General features: G+C 36.2%; 1 protein-coding gene across 1 annotated transcript; it reads right to left on the reverse strand.

The window, feature by feature from the left end:
* Positions 1-79: 79 nt before the first annotated feature.
* On the reverse strand, positions 80-8,887 carry LOC125259786 (N-lysine methyltransferase KMT5A-A-like). Its single transcript, XM_048177706.1, has 4 exons — positions 8,842-8,887; positions 1,529-1,691; positions 1,124-1,316; positions 80-605 (listed from the first exon to the last, which is right to left on the reverse strand). The coding sequence occupies exons 1-4, from the start codon at positions 8,885-8,887 to the stop codon at positions 498-500; spliced, it is 510 nt and encodes a 169-aa protein (XP_048033663.1). The 3' UTR covers positions 80-497.
* Positions 8,888-15,275: the final 6,388 nt, after the last annotated feature.

Consider the following 15,275-nt stretch of genomic DNA (forward strand, 5'->3'; position numbering starts at 1 on the left):
TATATAATACATATATATGATGAATTTCTATGAAACGGAGATGTTCAGAATGTCTAGCACTTTTTGTATGTTCGTGTATGCGGGTAGACTACTGTTATTCAACTAAGACAAGGCAAAAACGTTTTTTTCATTCTCTGTCACCTTTCAACAGTACACAGTATGATAAATGTTACAAAACAAAACAAAGGTACACTCACTGGGGACTTATAGAAAGGCATTGTATAGAACCAGGAACATTTGGTGCCAGTCCACCAAGAATATTGTTATACAGATAGGAAAAGATTTCACACCACAACTGTGTGGGGCAGTTTTTTAGGGGGTCACAACAATCACATTTCAAAAAACTGATAGAAGAAATATTGTGATAGATCAAGCAAAAAACACACACAAAAAAACACAAAGAATAAAGACCTTCAGAAGACTCAAATGAATTTACTCAGTCCTCCTTGACTTGTCAATTTGAGGATTACACAAGACTTAATATCATTCTCATGAGTTCATACATCTACAGTAAAGTCACTGAAGTTCAAAATTACCTTTGCAATGACTGCAAAGGAACTGCATTTGTCCACATCAGCAGCCTGACACGGCATCTCTTTGGAAGTCTAAAATCAAGAGACGAACAGTCATCGAGAGTTTGTATCTAATGCACAAAACAAACGGACCTGCTAATGTCTGAACCTTACATGGTGAGGATTACACAGGACCGTGCGTCTCAATACTACTACTTAATATCATTCTCATGAGTTCATATCTAATGCACAAAACTAACAGACCTGCTAATGTCTGAACCTTACATGGTGAGGATTACACAGGACCTGTGAGTTTAGACACTTCAAGATATACCTCATATTAGCTTATATTGATAAATAAGGTCAACAGAAATCTGTTTACTTGTCAGTTTCTAACATTTTGAATAGGACTGAACAAGTTGAAATAGTCAAGTCTAAATAAGTCTCATCTTGTCAATTATCAATCGTGAGAGTGGCGTCCGATAAAGTGATGTCACTAGGTCGACTGGCTCAAATCTGACTGGAAAAAACATAACATTATATGACCCCTTTAACCACTCTATACTACTATTTCTACTTAAGATAACTTTATATAAACTTTATATAACTACCTTGCTTCTCCATGGCCAATCCGAATTACCATAGTTATAAGTGATTTCTTCCCCTGAACCAATATCTTTGAGTGCGAATAAACACAGATGGGGTCTTCCATCCACTCTTGTAACTTTAATTTTGCTGTTTGGGTTCACTTCGTCGTCATTTACCAGTCTCCCTAGTGATCCGTCCTCTCTGGCAGCATCCACACTAAAATATCAAGTATACAATAACAATGACACATTGTACTGTAAGGGAACGGATTGAGCATATTGAATGTTAGCATGTCGGAAGTACATCCCTCCAACAATTCAAAATATTCATCAAACAATAAAAATTAATACTTTTTTTTTAACTACTTCAACTGATAATGAGGTAGCAGAGTTTGCATCTCTGTTTAAATACACATTTCGGTTACATACCATAACTGTTGTCCATTGAACTGAAAATCAAACATAAAAACTTTGAGTGCGTTATGGTAAATTCTCTCTCGGTTTTCTTGTTCCTTTTTAGTAATGACTTCCCCTCTGTACTCAAAGAGGAAATCTCCTTTTTCAAAGGGCCGGCAGCTGAACACACCCCGACCTAAAGACACACATGATAACCAAATGAGAGTAATAAACTTTAAACAATGCAGAGCTGTCAAATAGTAGTAGAAATTGAAATAATTAACTGATCAAAAAAAGTTAATAAATTTAATTTGATGTTTTTTGTGGTTATTTAAAAAAAAAAGTCAATTAAGTGGTGGAACGGCTTCTTCACTACCAATTTATTTCTATGGATTAATCCATGAACATTTTCTATTATAATTAAAGTAGGGCTGGGCAATTAAACGATAACGATAATTATCGTTATATAATTTCACGATAAATGCTCGATAATGTTTACGTGCCAAGAGCAGAAAACTCATTTGAACCACACGCGACACAGACCACTTATCCCCTCGATCAATGTCCAAATGGCAGCGCAAGCTCCCCGGGTGAAAAAGGCGTAGTATTAAATGTATTAAAATATATACTTGAAATACAAATAGTATATTTATAATACAATTGTATTACCAACATTCTTATTTGAAGTGCATTAAAAATATTTTGAATAGCATTTTAATATATTTCTAAAAAGTATACTAGAAGTACATTGATAATAAACATATGCTTAATTACACTTTAAGCTTTTAGTGCGTTTACTGCAATATATTTTTAATATTTATGTATTTATCATTTCAATATTTTAGATTTTTTTAATGAATGTATCAACGCATGTATTATAAACATTTGTCAACAATTATTTAGCATTGCAATAAGCATACTTATAATTAATGTTGTTTTTTTGTTATACTTGTAAAAGGCAACTTAAAAGGCCGTTGTCCATTACTTGTTTTTACTACTGAAATTCCCACGATTTCAACATTATATTTTTTGAAATACATCAGATTAATTTTCCAAAGAGTAAATTAAAGCACAAAATTAAACGTGCCGCTATTTTAAGCGGGTTAAAAAGGATAACTATAATGTATGGCGGAATTACTAGTTTTACTATGCATAACCTCATCTGCATATCATTTCCATGCACGTTCCCATCCACGTGACACTATGGTTAACACCGTCAAAGGTACAAGACATTGGAAAATATTAGATACGGACTATAAATGCCATTTGTGCAATACACTACAGTGATAAAAATCATCCAATATCCTCTTTATGTTTTAGAACATATCTGTAACAAATGGAGACTCAGGCGGGAGATCCAAGTGCAGCATTTATTTACAAGTGAGAGTGGTCGTACAGGCAGGGTCAAAACAGGAACAAACAGGAACAGTGAGGAACAGGCAGAGTCGTAGTCAAGGGACAGGCAAAGATCAGGACAGGCAGCAACGGGTCAAAAACAAGAAACACACAGGAACGATAACAAGCAGGCAGACAGGATAGAAACGCTCAGAAATGACACAATGGTAATCAAGACTTCGCGATTGGATGGTGTGAGTGAGAGTCCTTTTATAGTCCAGGTAACAAGCTGCAGCTGGGTGTGGTGATTAGTGAGGAGTGTGTGCATGGCTGTATGTGGCGACAGGTGATTGGTGTGGAGTGAACATGTGACTGGCAGGGAGGATTGTGGGAAGTGTAGTCCGGGAACTGACAGGAGCAGACTGTGATCATGACAATATCAAAATATAGCTGCAAGCAGCAATTCGGGGCCAAGCCCCAGAAGGGGCAGTAGCGCAATACGGAGCAGGAAGAGCAAAAACAGCAGAAATTGAATGTACATGCAAAACAGCTGGTTCAGAAGGACAGGTGGAAATGAAATGAAAATCAATAGAAGTTCAGAGAATGAACAGGGAATGAACTAAAAACACTTGTATCTCATTCAAGAGGAATAAAGATTAGTACAATGCTTATTTGGATAAAAAAGGTATCAAAATGACTCATTACACACAATTGTATAAAGGAACCCCACACGGGATTCGAACCCACGACCTCCGAGTCCAGTGTCCATTTCTCATCTCATTGCACCACTGTGCAGGTGAATGTTGGCACACCTGCCGAAGTTCATTAGTTCATGTGAAAATGAACTCAAAATGAAGAATTTTTATAAAACTGCACTGAATGTTATATTTAATAACTACTTTAGATCATTCTGCAGCTCATCATGCTGTAGCGCAATACAGAGCAGGAAGAGGAAAAACAGCAGAAAATGAACAAACATGAAACAGCTGGTTCAGAATTACGGGCGAAAATGAACTCAGAATGTACATAAGCTTAGATGAAAATGAACACAGCATGAAACAAAAAGCATTTATTTCTAATCCAAGAGGCAGTAAAGGAATCAAAACACACTATTTCATAAAACCGCTCCACCTGGGATTCGAACCCACTATCTTGGGGTGCAGAGCTCATCAGGTAACTGGCTTTACACATTGAGCTACTTGAGGATGCACATTCAACAATCTGTGGAAGAGAACTTTTAGTGTAAGAAAGAATTTACAAAAAAGCATTACTTAGCATGCTAACCATATTAGCATGCTAAGCTAACTTAATGCTAATGAAGCTCATGGTTAACTTGATAGCTGAAGAGCCACATTAAAGAGAATGACAACTGGTTAGCATGCTAAGCAATTAGCATGCTAAGCTAACTAGCATAAGACAACAAACACAAGCAAGGTCACATTCAGAGATGAATATCTTGGGAATGGTAGCGAATATCAAAAATCCGTTCAGTCATTTCTGTGCGGCTCGGTCCAAAGATCACCTGAGCTGATTTTGGACAAAATTGGACAAAAATTGTAGGAGGAGTAGTGAAAAATGGAATACTGTACTTTTCAAAATGGCCACTACTGTACTGGGTGGAGTCTTAATGTAAGATATTGAATGTGATCAGTATGAAGAGAGGAATCAGTTGTATTGACATTCATTTTTCTGGAACAAAGGGTTCAAAAGTTATAACCTTTACAAAAGTGAATATTTGAACTGGTGGTGGCGCTATAGACTTAGTCCTAGATACTCCAAAGTTGGTCAAATTACTTTTAATTACTATCACTACAAGCATGCCAAATTTGATAATTTTCCTTCTTATGGTTCATTGATTACCATACAGGGGGAAGAAGAATAACTACGAATTTGGACATAAAGGAATTGCATGTGATAGCTTCAGATTAGACCAGTTTTAGGCAGAATGCCTAGAACAGACACAAGTTCTGCATCTTTTCCTGCCACAGTACCTCATGCGGTCTGGGCATGTGTCACACTGAGTTTCGAACCCACGATGCAGAGCATTCGGGATCCGTGGCGTAACACATTGAGCTAATCAGCCATGCAAGTTCATCAGTATGCTAAGCAGAGGTTTCAGTGTGAGAAAGAGTTCACAAAAAAAAAAGCTTCATAGCATGTTAACCATATTAGTATGCAAAGTTATTTAATGCCAACTAAGTTTTGGTTAACCTGTTGACTGAAGACCACATTAGAAAGAATAGCAATAGTTTAGCATGCTAAGCAATTACTGTGCTAAGCTAACTAGTATAAGACAACAAACACAAGCAAGGTCACATTCAGAGATGAATATCTCGGGAATGGTAGCGAATATCAAAAATCCGTTCAGTCATTTCTGTGCGGCTCGGTCCAAAGATCATCTGAGCTGATTTTGGACAAAATTGACCAAAATTTGTGGGAGGAGTAGCGAAAAAACTGTTTTTGATTTAATTCAATATGGCAGACAGGTACATTTAAGGAAAATGACAAATGACACATTGTCGGAATCGGCATAAACCAGGGAATAAAATGACATAAAGCAGACAAATTTTGGATAATGTTTTCAAAAGTTATAAGCAATTTTGCAAAAATCATTATATCTGTGGAACACTAGGTGGCGCTGTGCTGAAACTTCTCATGTACCTTCAGGACACTCTGATGGTCATATGTACCAAATTTTGTGATGATATGTCAAATTGTTTAAAAGTTATTGCAATTTATGACAAAATTCAAAATGGCGGACACGTGGTTCATCCGATGTTGACGAATTTGATATCCTCGGATTCGGCATGGCACAGGGAATCCATAGACACCAAGATCTTGATTTTCTAATAAAGTGTTCAAAAGTTATTGGCCAAAATAGCCATTTTTCAGATCTCATGACCTGTAGGTGGCGCTGTTCCCAAATTTGGCATGGAACCTCAGATCATGGTCTTGATCAAGTGTACCAATTTTAGTTTTGATTGCTCAAAGTTTGGCCGAGATACAGCCTCTATAGCAATTTTGGGTCAACCTCGTTAACTTCGTGACATCATAACTTTTGAACAAAGATGAATAAAAAAAATCTGTTCAGTCATTTCTGTGCGGCTCAGACCAAAGATCACCTGATCAAAGTTTGGACAAAATTGGACAAATTTTGAAGGAGGAGTAGCGAAAAAAACGGAATACTGTACTTTTCAAAATGGCCACTACTGTACTGGGTGGAGACTTAATGTAAGATATTGAATGTGATCAGTATGAAGAGAGGAATCAGTTGTATTGACATTCATTTTTCTGGAACAAAGGGTTCAAAAGTTATAACCTTTACAAAAGTGAATATTTGAACTGGTGGTGGCGCTATAGACTTAGTCCTAGATACTCCAAAGTTGGTCAAATTACTTTTAATTACTATCACTACAAGCATGCCAAATTTGATAATTTTCCTTCTTATGGTTCATTGATTACCATACAGGGGGAAGAAGAATAACTACGAATTTGGACATAAAGGAATTGCATGTGATAGCTTCAGATTAGACCAGTTTTAGGCAGAATGCCTAGAACAGACACAAGTTCTGCATCTTTTCCTGCCACAGTACCTCATGCGGTCTGGGCATGTATCACACTGAGTTTCGAACCCACGATGCAGAGCATTCGGGATCCGTGGCGTAACACATTGAGCTAATCAGCCATGCAAGTTCATCAGTATGCTAAGCAGAGGTTTCAGTGTGAGAAAGAGTTCACAAAAAAAAAAAGCTTCATAGCATGTTAACCATATTAGTATGCAAAGTTATTTAATGCCAACTAAGTTTTGGTTAACCTGTTGACTGAAGACCACATTAGAAAGAATAGCAATAGTTTAGCATGCTAAGCAATTACTGTGCTAAGCTAACTAGCATAAGACAACAAACACAAGCAAGGTCACATTCAGAGATGAATATCTCGGAAATGGTAGTGAATATCAAAAATCTGTTCAGTCATTTCTGTGCGGCTCGGTCCAAAGATCATCTGAGCTGATTTTGGACAAAATTGACCAAAATTTGTAGGAGGAGTAGCGAAAAAACTGTTTTTCATTTACTTCAATATGGCAGACAGGTACATTTAAGGAAAATGACAAATGATACATTGTCGGAATCGGCATAAGCCAGGGAATAAAATGACATGAAGCATACACATTTTGGAAAGTGTTTTCAAAAGTTATAAGCGTTTTTGAAATAATCATTACATCTGTGGAACAGTAGGTGGCGCTGTGCTGAAACTTCTCAGGTACCTTCACGACCTTCTAAAGGTCATACATACCAATTTTTGTGAAGATATGTCAAATTGTTTAAAAGATATCGCAATTTATGACAAAATTCAAAATGGCGGACACGTGATTCATCCAATAGTGACAGAATCGGTATCGTCGGATTCGGCATGATCCAAGGAATCCATAGACACCAAGATCTTGATTTTCTGACAAACTGTTCAAAAGTTATTGGCCAAAATAGCCATTTTTCATATCTCATGACCTGTAGGTGGCGCTGTTCCCAAGTTTGGCATAGACCCTCAGACCATGGTTCTGATGAAGCGTACCAATTTTTGTTTCGATTGCTCAAAGTTTGGCCGAGATACAGCCTCTATACTAATTTCGGGTCGACCTCGTTAACTTCGTGACATCATAACCTTTGAACAAAGATGAATAAAAAAAATCTGTTCAGTCATTTCTGTGCGGCTCAGTCCAAAGATAATCTGATCAAAGATTGGACAAAATTGGACAAATTTTGAAGGAGGAGAAGCGAAAAAAACAAATACTGTACTTTTCAAAATGGCCGCTACTGTAATGGGTGGAGACTTAATGTAAGAAGTTGAATAGCATCAGCATGAAGAGACGAATCAGATGAACTAAATTAAATTTTTCTATGACAAACAGTTCAAATGTTAAAACCGTTAGAATGTTGAAATTTTGAACTGGTGGTGGCGCTATAGAGTTGGTTCTAGAGACTCCAAATTTGGTCCAATCACTATTCATGAGCATCTCTACAACTGTGCCAAATTTCATCATTTTCTCATGTTCCGTTGATAAGGCTGCCATAGACTCCCATTCGGGAGGAAGAATAATAATAATAAAAGGGAAAACGTACAATTACAATAGGGGCTACAGCCCCTTCGGGGCTTGGCCCCTAAATATCCATTAAAACAAAATTGTTTAAAATAGCTTCAGATAAAGGTTTTAATATAGAGTTGATTTATTAATTTCCACTGGCCAAATAGTATTTTAATAGTTTAAAACAATTCGAATTAAATTTATGCAGTTTTGCTGATAAGGTGAACATATCTTTTAGGAAGTTATGCTATTTTTAGTGGAAGCGTATAGGCCTACTTATTTATTGCAGTGTAATCGTCTGTCTCGGCGCGTCACTGACAAAGTATTTTAAAAAAGGAAATGTGCAAATCTTACCGTTTTCCTCAAATTATATCCTTCAAATACAGTAACTGTTTGAAGATCCTTCACACGACATCAACACCTCCTGCAGCTGTGGTTGTACAGTAAGATATTATTGGACCTATTCAAACTGGACAACGGACCGAATCCACCGAATCCAGCAGTGTCTTCCATAATATCCAAGTTAAGTGTGCATCACTGATCATCGTTCTCACTAGAATATTTTGTCATAACATCTGCAGTTTAGTTTAAAGAGGAATTATTGTGCACCTATCACTCCTCGCTGTCATTAAAACAGCGTGTCACAGGAAAACTGATCGAAAGTAGCACATCTGCTATCTAAATTCATATTATTTTTGTTTAACTTCTCCGTAATGATTGCATAATGTAATTTCAGTGCTTATCGCCATTAGTGAAAGTGTAGCCTAATATTAATGTAAATCAAAATGAAAACGTGAGTTTCCATGCAAGTTTAAATCATTCTTTTATTTATTTAAACTGTTATTGTGAACATGCACTGTATTTATGATTATGACTCATAATTAGGATTTAAAGTGGTTTTCCTTCATCTGCCGTCAGTCCCTCAGCTCACCATCGGTGTCGCCAATTCCCTTCGTCTCCAAAATGTTCGTACGCATGGGTCAAACTTTGCGTGTAGGTGCGCACATTTTCCCGTCAAGTTTTTCTTTATAAATCCCACCTTTTGCGCAGGAACTGGCGTACGCACGTTTTCAGCCCCGTTTTGTGCGTACGCACGCTTTATAAATGAGGCCCCTGGTTTCTACAACTTTCACTTAGGGGCAAAAATCTGCCTTAAACTTCAAAGAAAAAAAGATGCGAAATTTACCATGCTAATTATCGATATCGGCTGATATTAAACAGTTATCATGATCCAACATAGCTTCTATTTTAAGCAGCTGACAAAAGGTTCTCCTCCCATGAAGAAATTCTCTATCTCTCCAGAATCAACTGTGAGAGATAAAGCAGTCCTTCTCACTGTAAGAGATAAAGAGACCGTGTCATATCATATGCAGAATAAAATTTAACATGTCTTGTATCGATACCTAAAAAAAGTATGTTGGTGCTCCACTTGCACTTTTTGCACAAAAGTCGTAGTTAATAGTTAGTTAAGAGGTGGAAAATATTTACAGTTGTTAGAACATACAATATATTGCAGTACTTTTGTTATAAAAGCCTGATTAAAGTAAGCTTGATGTTTGAAACTGGCAGGGAAGTCTTAATCTAGCCTTTGCAGTTGTATGTAATGGTTTTCACATGTATTGCATTCGCAACAATGTTTTATTTGACTGTACTTTTCTAGTTTCAGATGGTCCGAAAGACTACTGTTAAAGATGGAAATGTCCCGATTCTTGATATGTCTTTAAATGTGGACAGAGGATAACTGACGTCTCTCTATGGCAGGGCGAAGCCTTAGCTGGGCTTCATTAAGTCATGGAAGGTGTAGATAACGCTAAAAACATGCATTTTACAGGTAGCTAAGCTTATACTAGACTATTATAATCTATTATTCAGTTAAAGTGGCTTAAAGTAAATTACATAACTTTTTGTACTGTTAACTGTGATTTGTTAAGAAACTATAACACAAAGGAACAATAGTTTTTTTTGAAGGCATCTTAGATGGTACAAAGGCTGCGTACATGTTCCCTTTGGCAGTCTAATAAACAAAGATAGCCAGTGTCCGGCATATACTGCAATTGACAGTTTCAAAATTTTTAACCGTGACACATGGCCAAAAGATGAAGACATTCAACTAGGTTATGGCAGTGAGCAAGTGCATGTTCTTCTACAACATTTTCAAGAAGTGCTGTAAAGGTAAGATGTTACCCCATTACACTGTAGATTGTTTAGATGTTTATGGATATCATTATTTATAACTGTGTGCTTTGGGTTAGAGGGGGATGCCAGACAGACAAAGTTCAAGGGGAGTGGAAAAAGTCTGAAGACACTTGTAAGGCAAACATTTCAAGACGAGTCTTACAGCAGCTTGTGGCAAACTTTGTCCACCAAAAGCCATACATTGTTGAGTTAGAAGGCAATTTATAATTTGCCCATTTCTGCAGTTCTTTATGTAATAATATTTTGCCAACTCGGGTATATATTTAATCCGATCAGTTGTTTGTTTCATTTCCAGAACATACTGCACCTTGTCGAGATGATGCTGATTCTACTTATCCACTGCACAGTGCGAGAGAGGATTCTGGACTGATCTGCATCAAAAACTCCACCAGAAGCAGTCTGCACATATCCACCACAGAGGATCTTATCAGAATCAGCACTGAGAGACCTTCTCTGGAGAGATTTGATCCCAGCAAATGCATAGAGAAGTCTTCAAGTAAACATTCAAGAAGACCACACTACAAAGCCTTCAAAAGGTTGAATTATATATATTTTTAATTTGTAGTCTTTTAAAAAGGCATCTGAAATAATGAACTAAGTACAATAGTTTTGTCAAAAATATAAATTTATCAATATCTGAAATGCTTCTAAAACTCATTTTCCGCAGAACAGATACACAATACCAGCTGCGCTTTCTTGCACTCTAATTTTTCCGACAGTTTACCCACCGTTCCATTTTCTCCGGATGAACACTGTTGGTGCTACAGGGCTTCAATTTCGGTGTGCGATTGTGCGTACTGTGCTTAATTTTACTTATTCCTACAGATTTTTACTCGCACCCAAAAGTGCCCGCACAGTATAATGGGCCATGCGTCAGGTCTTAAAGTTAGAGCAGCCCTAAAATAGCCTACCGGCTGCCAAATTATGGAGATACTGGAAATATGAGAAAATATTACAAATATCTTTATGGCAGTTTTTACCCATGGTATCAAAGTTTAAATTGTGGCCAGTGAAAATGTTGAGTGCCTAGTAACTTCAGAAAACCACTAGCCACAGTGGCTGGTGGGCAGAAAAGTAAATGTCAAGCCCAGATTATATCTTTAAAAAAAGCAATGTAATATCATTAAAAAAAATATCATTGCATAGGCAAGCTGTTTTGAATTTTAATCATTCCTAGGATACATTTTTGATATGAAAAATATATATTTTTTTTTATTAAATGTAATTTCTTATTCAATTTTTACTCAATTTTCCTTCTTTAAAAAACTAAGGTTGTTGAACAGCCATCAACCATTGAGGAGATCATCACTGAAGGAATTTCTAATGATGAAAATGGCGATGGAATGGTGCTGTTATCAGAGACCTTTGAGGAATATGTCGTCCCTGCTGCTGTGGCCACAGCCATTGGTGAAGATTTCTTCAGCAGTCTGCCACTGAGAGTGAGTGTGGGACATACTAGCCACATACATAGACTACATAGCATTCAGTGTTTAGATGTTATAGTATGTTCTTATACTTAATATTTTATGCATACTATGCAGTTAGTTTTGTTCTTAATAAATGTGAGTGGATGTTAATGTTGATCTCAAAAAGAGTTATCAACAAATATTGGAGGAAGAAAGGCAGCAACAAATGCAGAATGATCATACACACACACACATATATATATATATATATATATATATATATATATATATATATGTATGTGTATATATACATATATAATTGATTGGCAACATTTTTAGAAGTAACATAAATCAAAGGAGAATACATTTTAGGTAGCCTGACGTGGTCATACTCAATTCTAGTCAGAATATGAGTCTGATACTGCTCCATTGGGCATTGATTATGGGGGCGTATTTCAACCGATCCAGGAAAGACCTCAATTGGATAGACCTACAACCAATCAGAGCTACAGAGTAAGTGACGTATGTTGAGCGACGCATTGTTGATGTTGTCCTCTGTTCCTCTTTTAAAATTAATGCGCTGTCGATATCTTCTATAACGGACGCGATGGCGGAATCTACACATCTCAGTTCTTCAACAACAGCCATCATTGTTGTAAACTAATTCAACCCAAGCGCGCTTTGATGACGTGGCTGATTACCTGTCAATCATCGCCCTGACAAATGTGATTGGTCTGAACAGTTTCTGTTCGGGCATAATTACTCCTCTACGGATCGAGTCCAGACCGAACTTCCCGACCTAAAAATGTTGTGGGCGGGGCTAAGTTCGGTTGGCATCCAGGCTACATTTTAGGCTGTTATGTTGTATATTCCTGTATAAATGGATTGTAATGAACAAGGTAAAGGAACAGTAGTGCTTACATTTCCGTTTGATTTATTTTAATACATTTTAATTTATAGGTTTAAAAAATGAAATCAGTCACCTGTTTTTAATGGTTTTGGAACTTCCGAAACGGCCACTGAACAGGAGTAGTACCTAGTTCCAGATATTATAAAAACAAAACATTTGAATGACAGCAACATTAAATGCCATTTCAAACATTTTATTTTGAAGTAATTTGGTCACAGTATTGGCAAAGTAAATAAATCCACATGGCCATCACTGTTCCACCTGGAAATGCACTTTTTCTGTTATTTTATGGCATAATGCACACCTCGTGTAATAAAATTATACGGTAATACTTTATAATACTGATCCTTCATTAATGAATAACTACACAGGAACAAATGAGTAATGCATTATTAACACTCTAATAACTACTATTAACTAACAAGTAACTCTGATGAATGAATTAGTAAGTAATAGTGCTCAGTTAAAGGTGGTAGTTCACTATTAACTAATCAGTAACTACTGTTTTTTCATACCTCCCAGAGAACTACTAAGAACTACTGTATACAGGTTCGTAATTAATGTGAATAATGAATAATGTATAATTAATTCTAGAGTAAAGGCCTTGGTAACACACTAGTAATGAGTGAAGTATTACCAAATACTTAAGAAGGAATTACTAATTATTTGGATCAGTATTCTAAAGTGAAAAACATGATAACTCTCTAGTAACTACTGAAGTCATTGTAAACTTTTGATGTTTTTGTAAAGTATTGGATAGTAATAACTCAAGAGTTACTATATAACTCTAAAGTAACTACTTCTTTTTGGATCAGTATTCTAAAGTGAAGATCATAGTAACCCACTAGTAATTACTTAAGTGTTACTACATCCTTCTAAAGGAACTACTAATTATTTGGGTCAGTATTCTAAAGTGAAGATCATGGTAACCCACTAGTAATTACTTAAGTGTTACCAAATATATCATAAGGAATTACTGTACAAAAACATCAAAAGTTTACAATGACTTCAGTAGTTACTAGAGAGTTATCATGTTTTTCACTTTAGAATACTGATCCAAATAATTAGTAATTCCTTTATTAAGTATTTAGTAATACTTCAGTCATTACTAGTGGTTTACCAAGGCCTTTACTCTAGAATTAATTATACATTATGCATCATTCATGTTAATTATGAACCTGTATATAGTAGTTCTTAGTAGTTCTCTTAGAGGTATGAAAAAACAGTAGTTACTGATTAGTTAATAGTGAACTACCACCTACAACTGAGCACTATTACTTACTAATTCATTCATCAGAGTTACTTGTTAGTTAATAGTAGTTACTAGAGTGTTAATAATGCATTATTCATTTGTTCCTGTGTAGTTATTCATTAATGAAGGATCAGTATTCTAAAGTGTTACCAATTATACTGGTAATACTAAATACAGATAATACTGGTTAGTACTGTAGAGTAAACTGTAAGCATTCACACTGCTGTCACTGTAATATTTCATTGTAAACAGAAGTCAAACATCTGGAACATTAAGCATTATATGATAAATAATTAGCCAAGATTAAATGTGTGCTTGAGGTCTGACGACTGGTGGAGAATATACAGTCCATATGTTGAAACTGAGTACATTTTATATATAAATACCAATAGAGCCTTATTCGTTTTGTTCCCTTCTATTACAGATCTTCAAGCAAGTTGGTGGAAAACAGGCAAGCACATGGGCTGATTGTTTGGAGGCCACAATGTTTGGTCTACGTACCAGAAAGCAGATTGCAACAAAAATTCCACCTTATCTGCAATGTGAGGTACCAGACAAATATGAGGTTAGCACAATTTCAGTTAACGAGGACACGGTTGCAGAGGAGTGCATTTCTGACTGCATTAAACGGCAGGACAGGTTGTACCAAATTGTTCAAGACAATATGTCGCAGGTGCAAAAAAAAATAAAAGAGGAAACTTGAAGGAAAGGCCGCTGTCATGCAGGTCAGGGACAGAGTGCTGAGGAAAAACACTCACAAATATTGGGAAATGACACAAATATTGCTCATAATATGCTCTCTATTGTATTGTTAATAATGTGTCCCCATACTAGTCATGTCATGTGTATATGCCCTGTTATCCATAAATGAATATGTAAAATAAGAGGTTCCGGTTTGACAGTGTTTCTCCTCCTCATAATTTCATACAAAATACTGGTTATCTATCACACAAATGGCTGCGCCAACATGTATTTAGCATAACTATTTTTACAGTAGTAACTAGGTTCACAGTAAATGTGCAAAATAATATATGGTATATTACTTCAGCTACTCGATTTGTGAAAATTATTATTTTGCTCTGTGAATCAAGTTACTAAAATCTGTTACAAGTTATTTACCAACTGAATAAGAAATATGATGCAGAATCACAACTGAAACATTGTCACCTCAGATACATAGACATACATTTACATGAATTATCAAATAAAACCGTTGTTAAGACCCTGAAATGTAAAACAAGTATATAACAAAAATACTTAATGGCCATTGGCTTGTTTACTTGGAGCTTGTCCCAATGATACACTAGCAAATCAATGGCTGTAGCCATTAAATCAAACATAGTACAGGACGCAATGATGATCTACTGTTGTGACAAAAACGCTGAAACGCTTTGTGCTCCGAGGAGCACTAATATTTTTAGTGGCGCTTCAACACAAAACAGGAAACTCATGAATATTCATGTAAGCACGAGTCTTTCTCAATTATGAACAGCTGGTGTTGAGAAATAATCAGTTCCTGTGAGAAACTGTTCCAATGGGCGGAGCATACGTGCATATTCATGAATATTCGCTCTGCTGTGGGCGTGGCTTTATTTCATTGC

The sequence above is a fragment of the Megalobrama amblycephala genome, linkage group LG24 (assembly GCF_018812025.1).
Source record: "Megalobrama amblycephala isolate DHTTF-2021 linkage group LG24, ASM1881202v1, whole genome shotgun sequence".
Lineage (NCBI taxonomy): Eukaryota > Metazoa > Chordata > Actinopteri > Cypriniformes > Xenocyprididae > Megalobrama > Megalobrama amblycephala.

What these genes read in the sequence shown, in the direction of transcription:
- LOC125259786 (XM_048177706.1), bottom strand. Translation starts at nt 8,887, where the DNA reads ATGCGTACGAACATTTTGGAGACGAAGGGAATTGGCGACACCGATG. An exon ending in GGGAATTGGCGACACCGATG is followed by an intron (nt 1,692 to 8,841) that starts GTGAGCTGAGGG and finishes GTGTGTCTTTAG; the next exon opens with GTCGGGGTGTGTTCAGCTGC. An exon ending in ATTGGCCATGGAGAAGCAAG is followed by an intron (nt 606 to 1,123) that starts GTAGTTATATAA and finishes TCTTGATTTTAG; the next exon opens with ACTTCCAAAGAGATGCCGTG.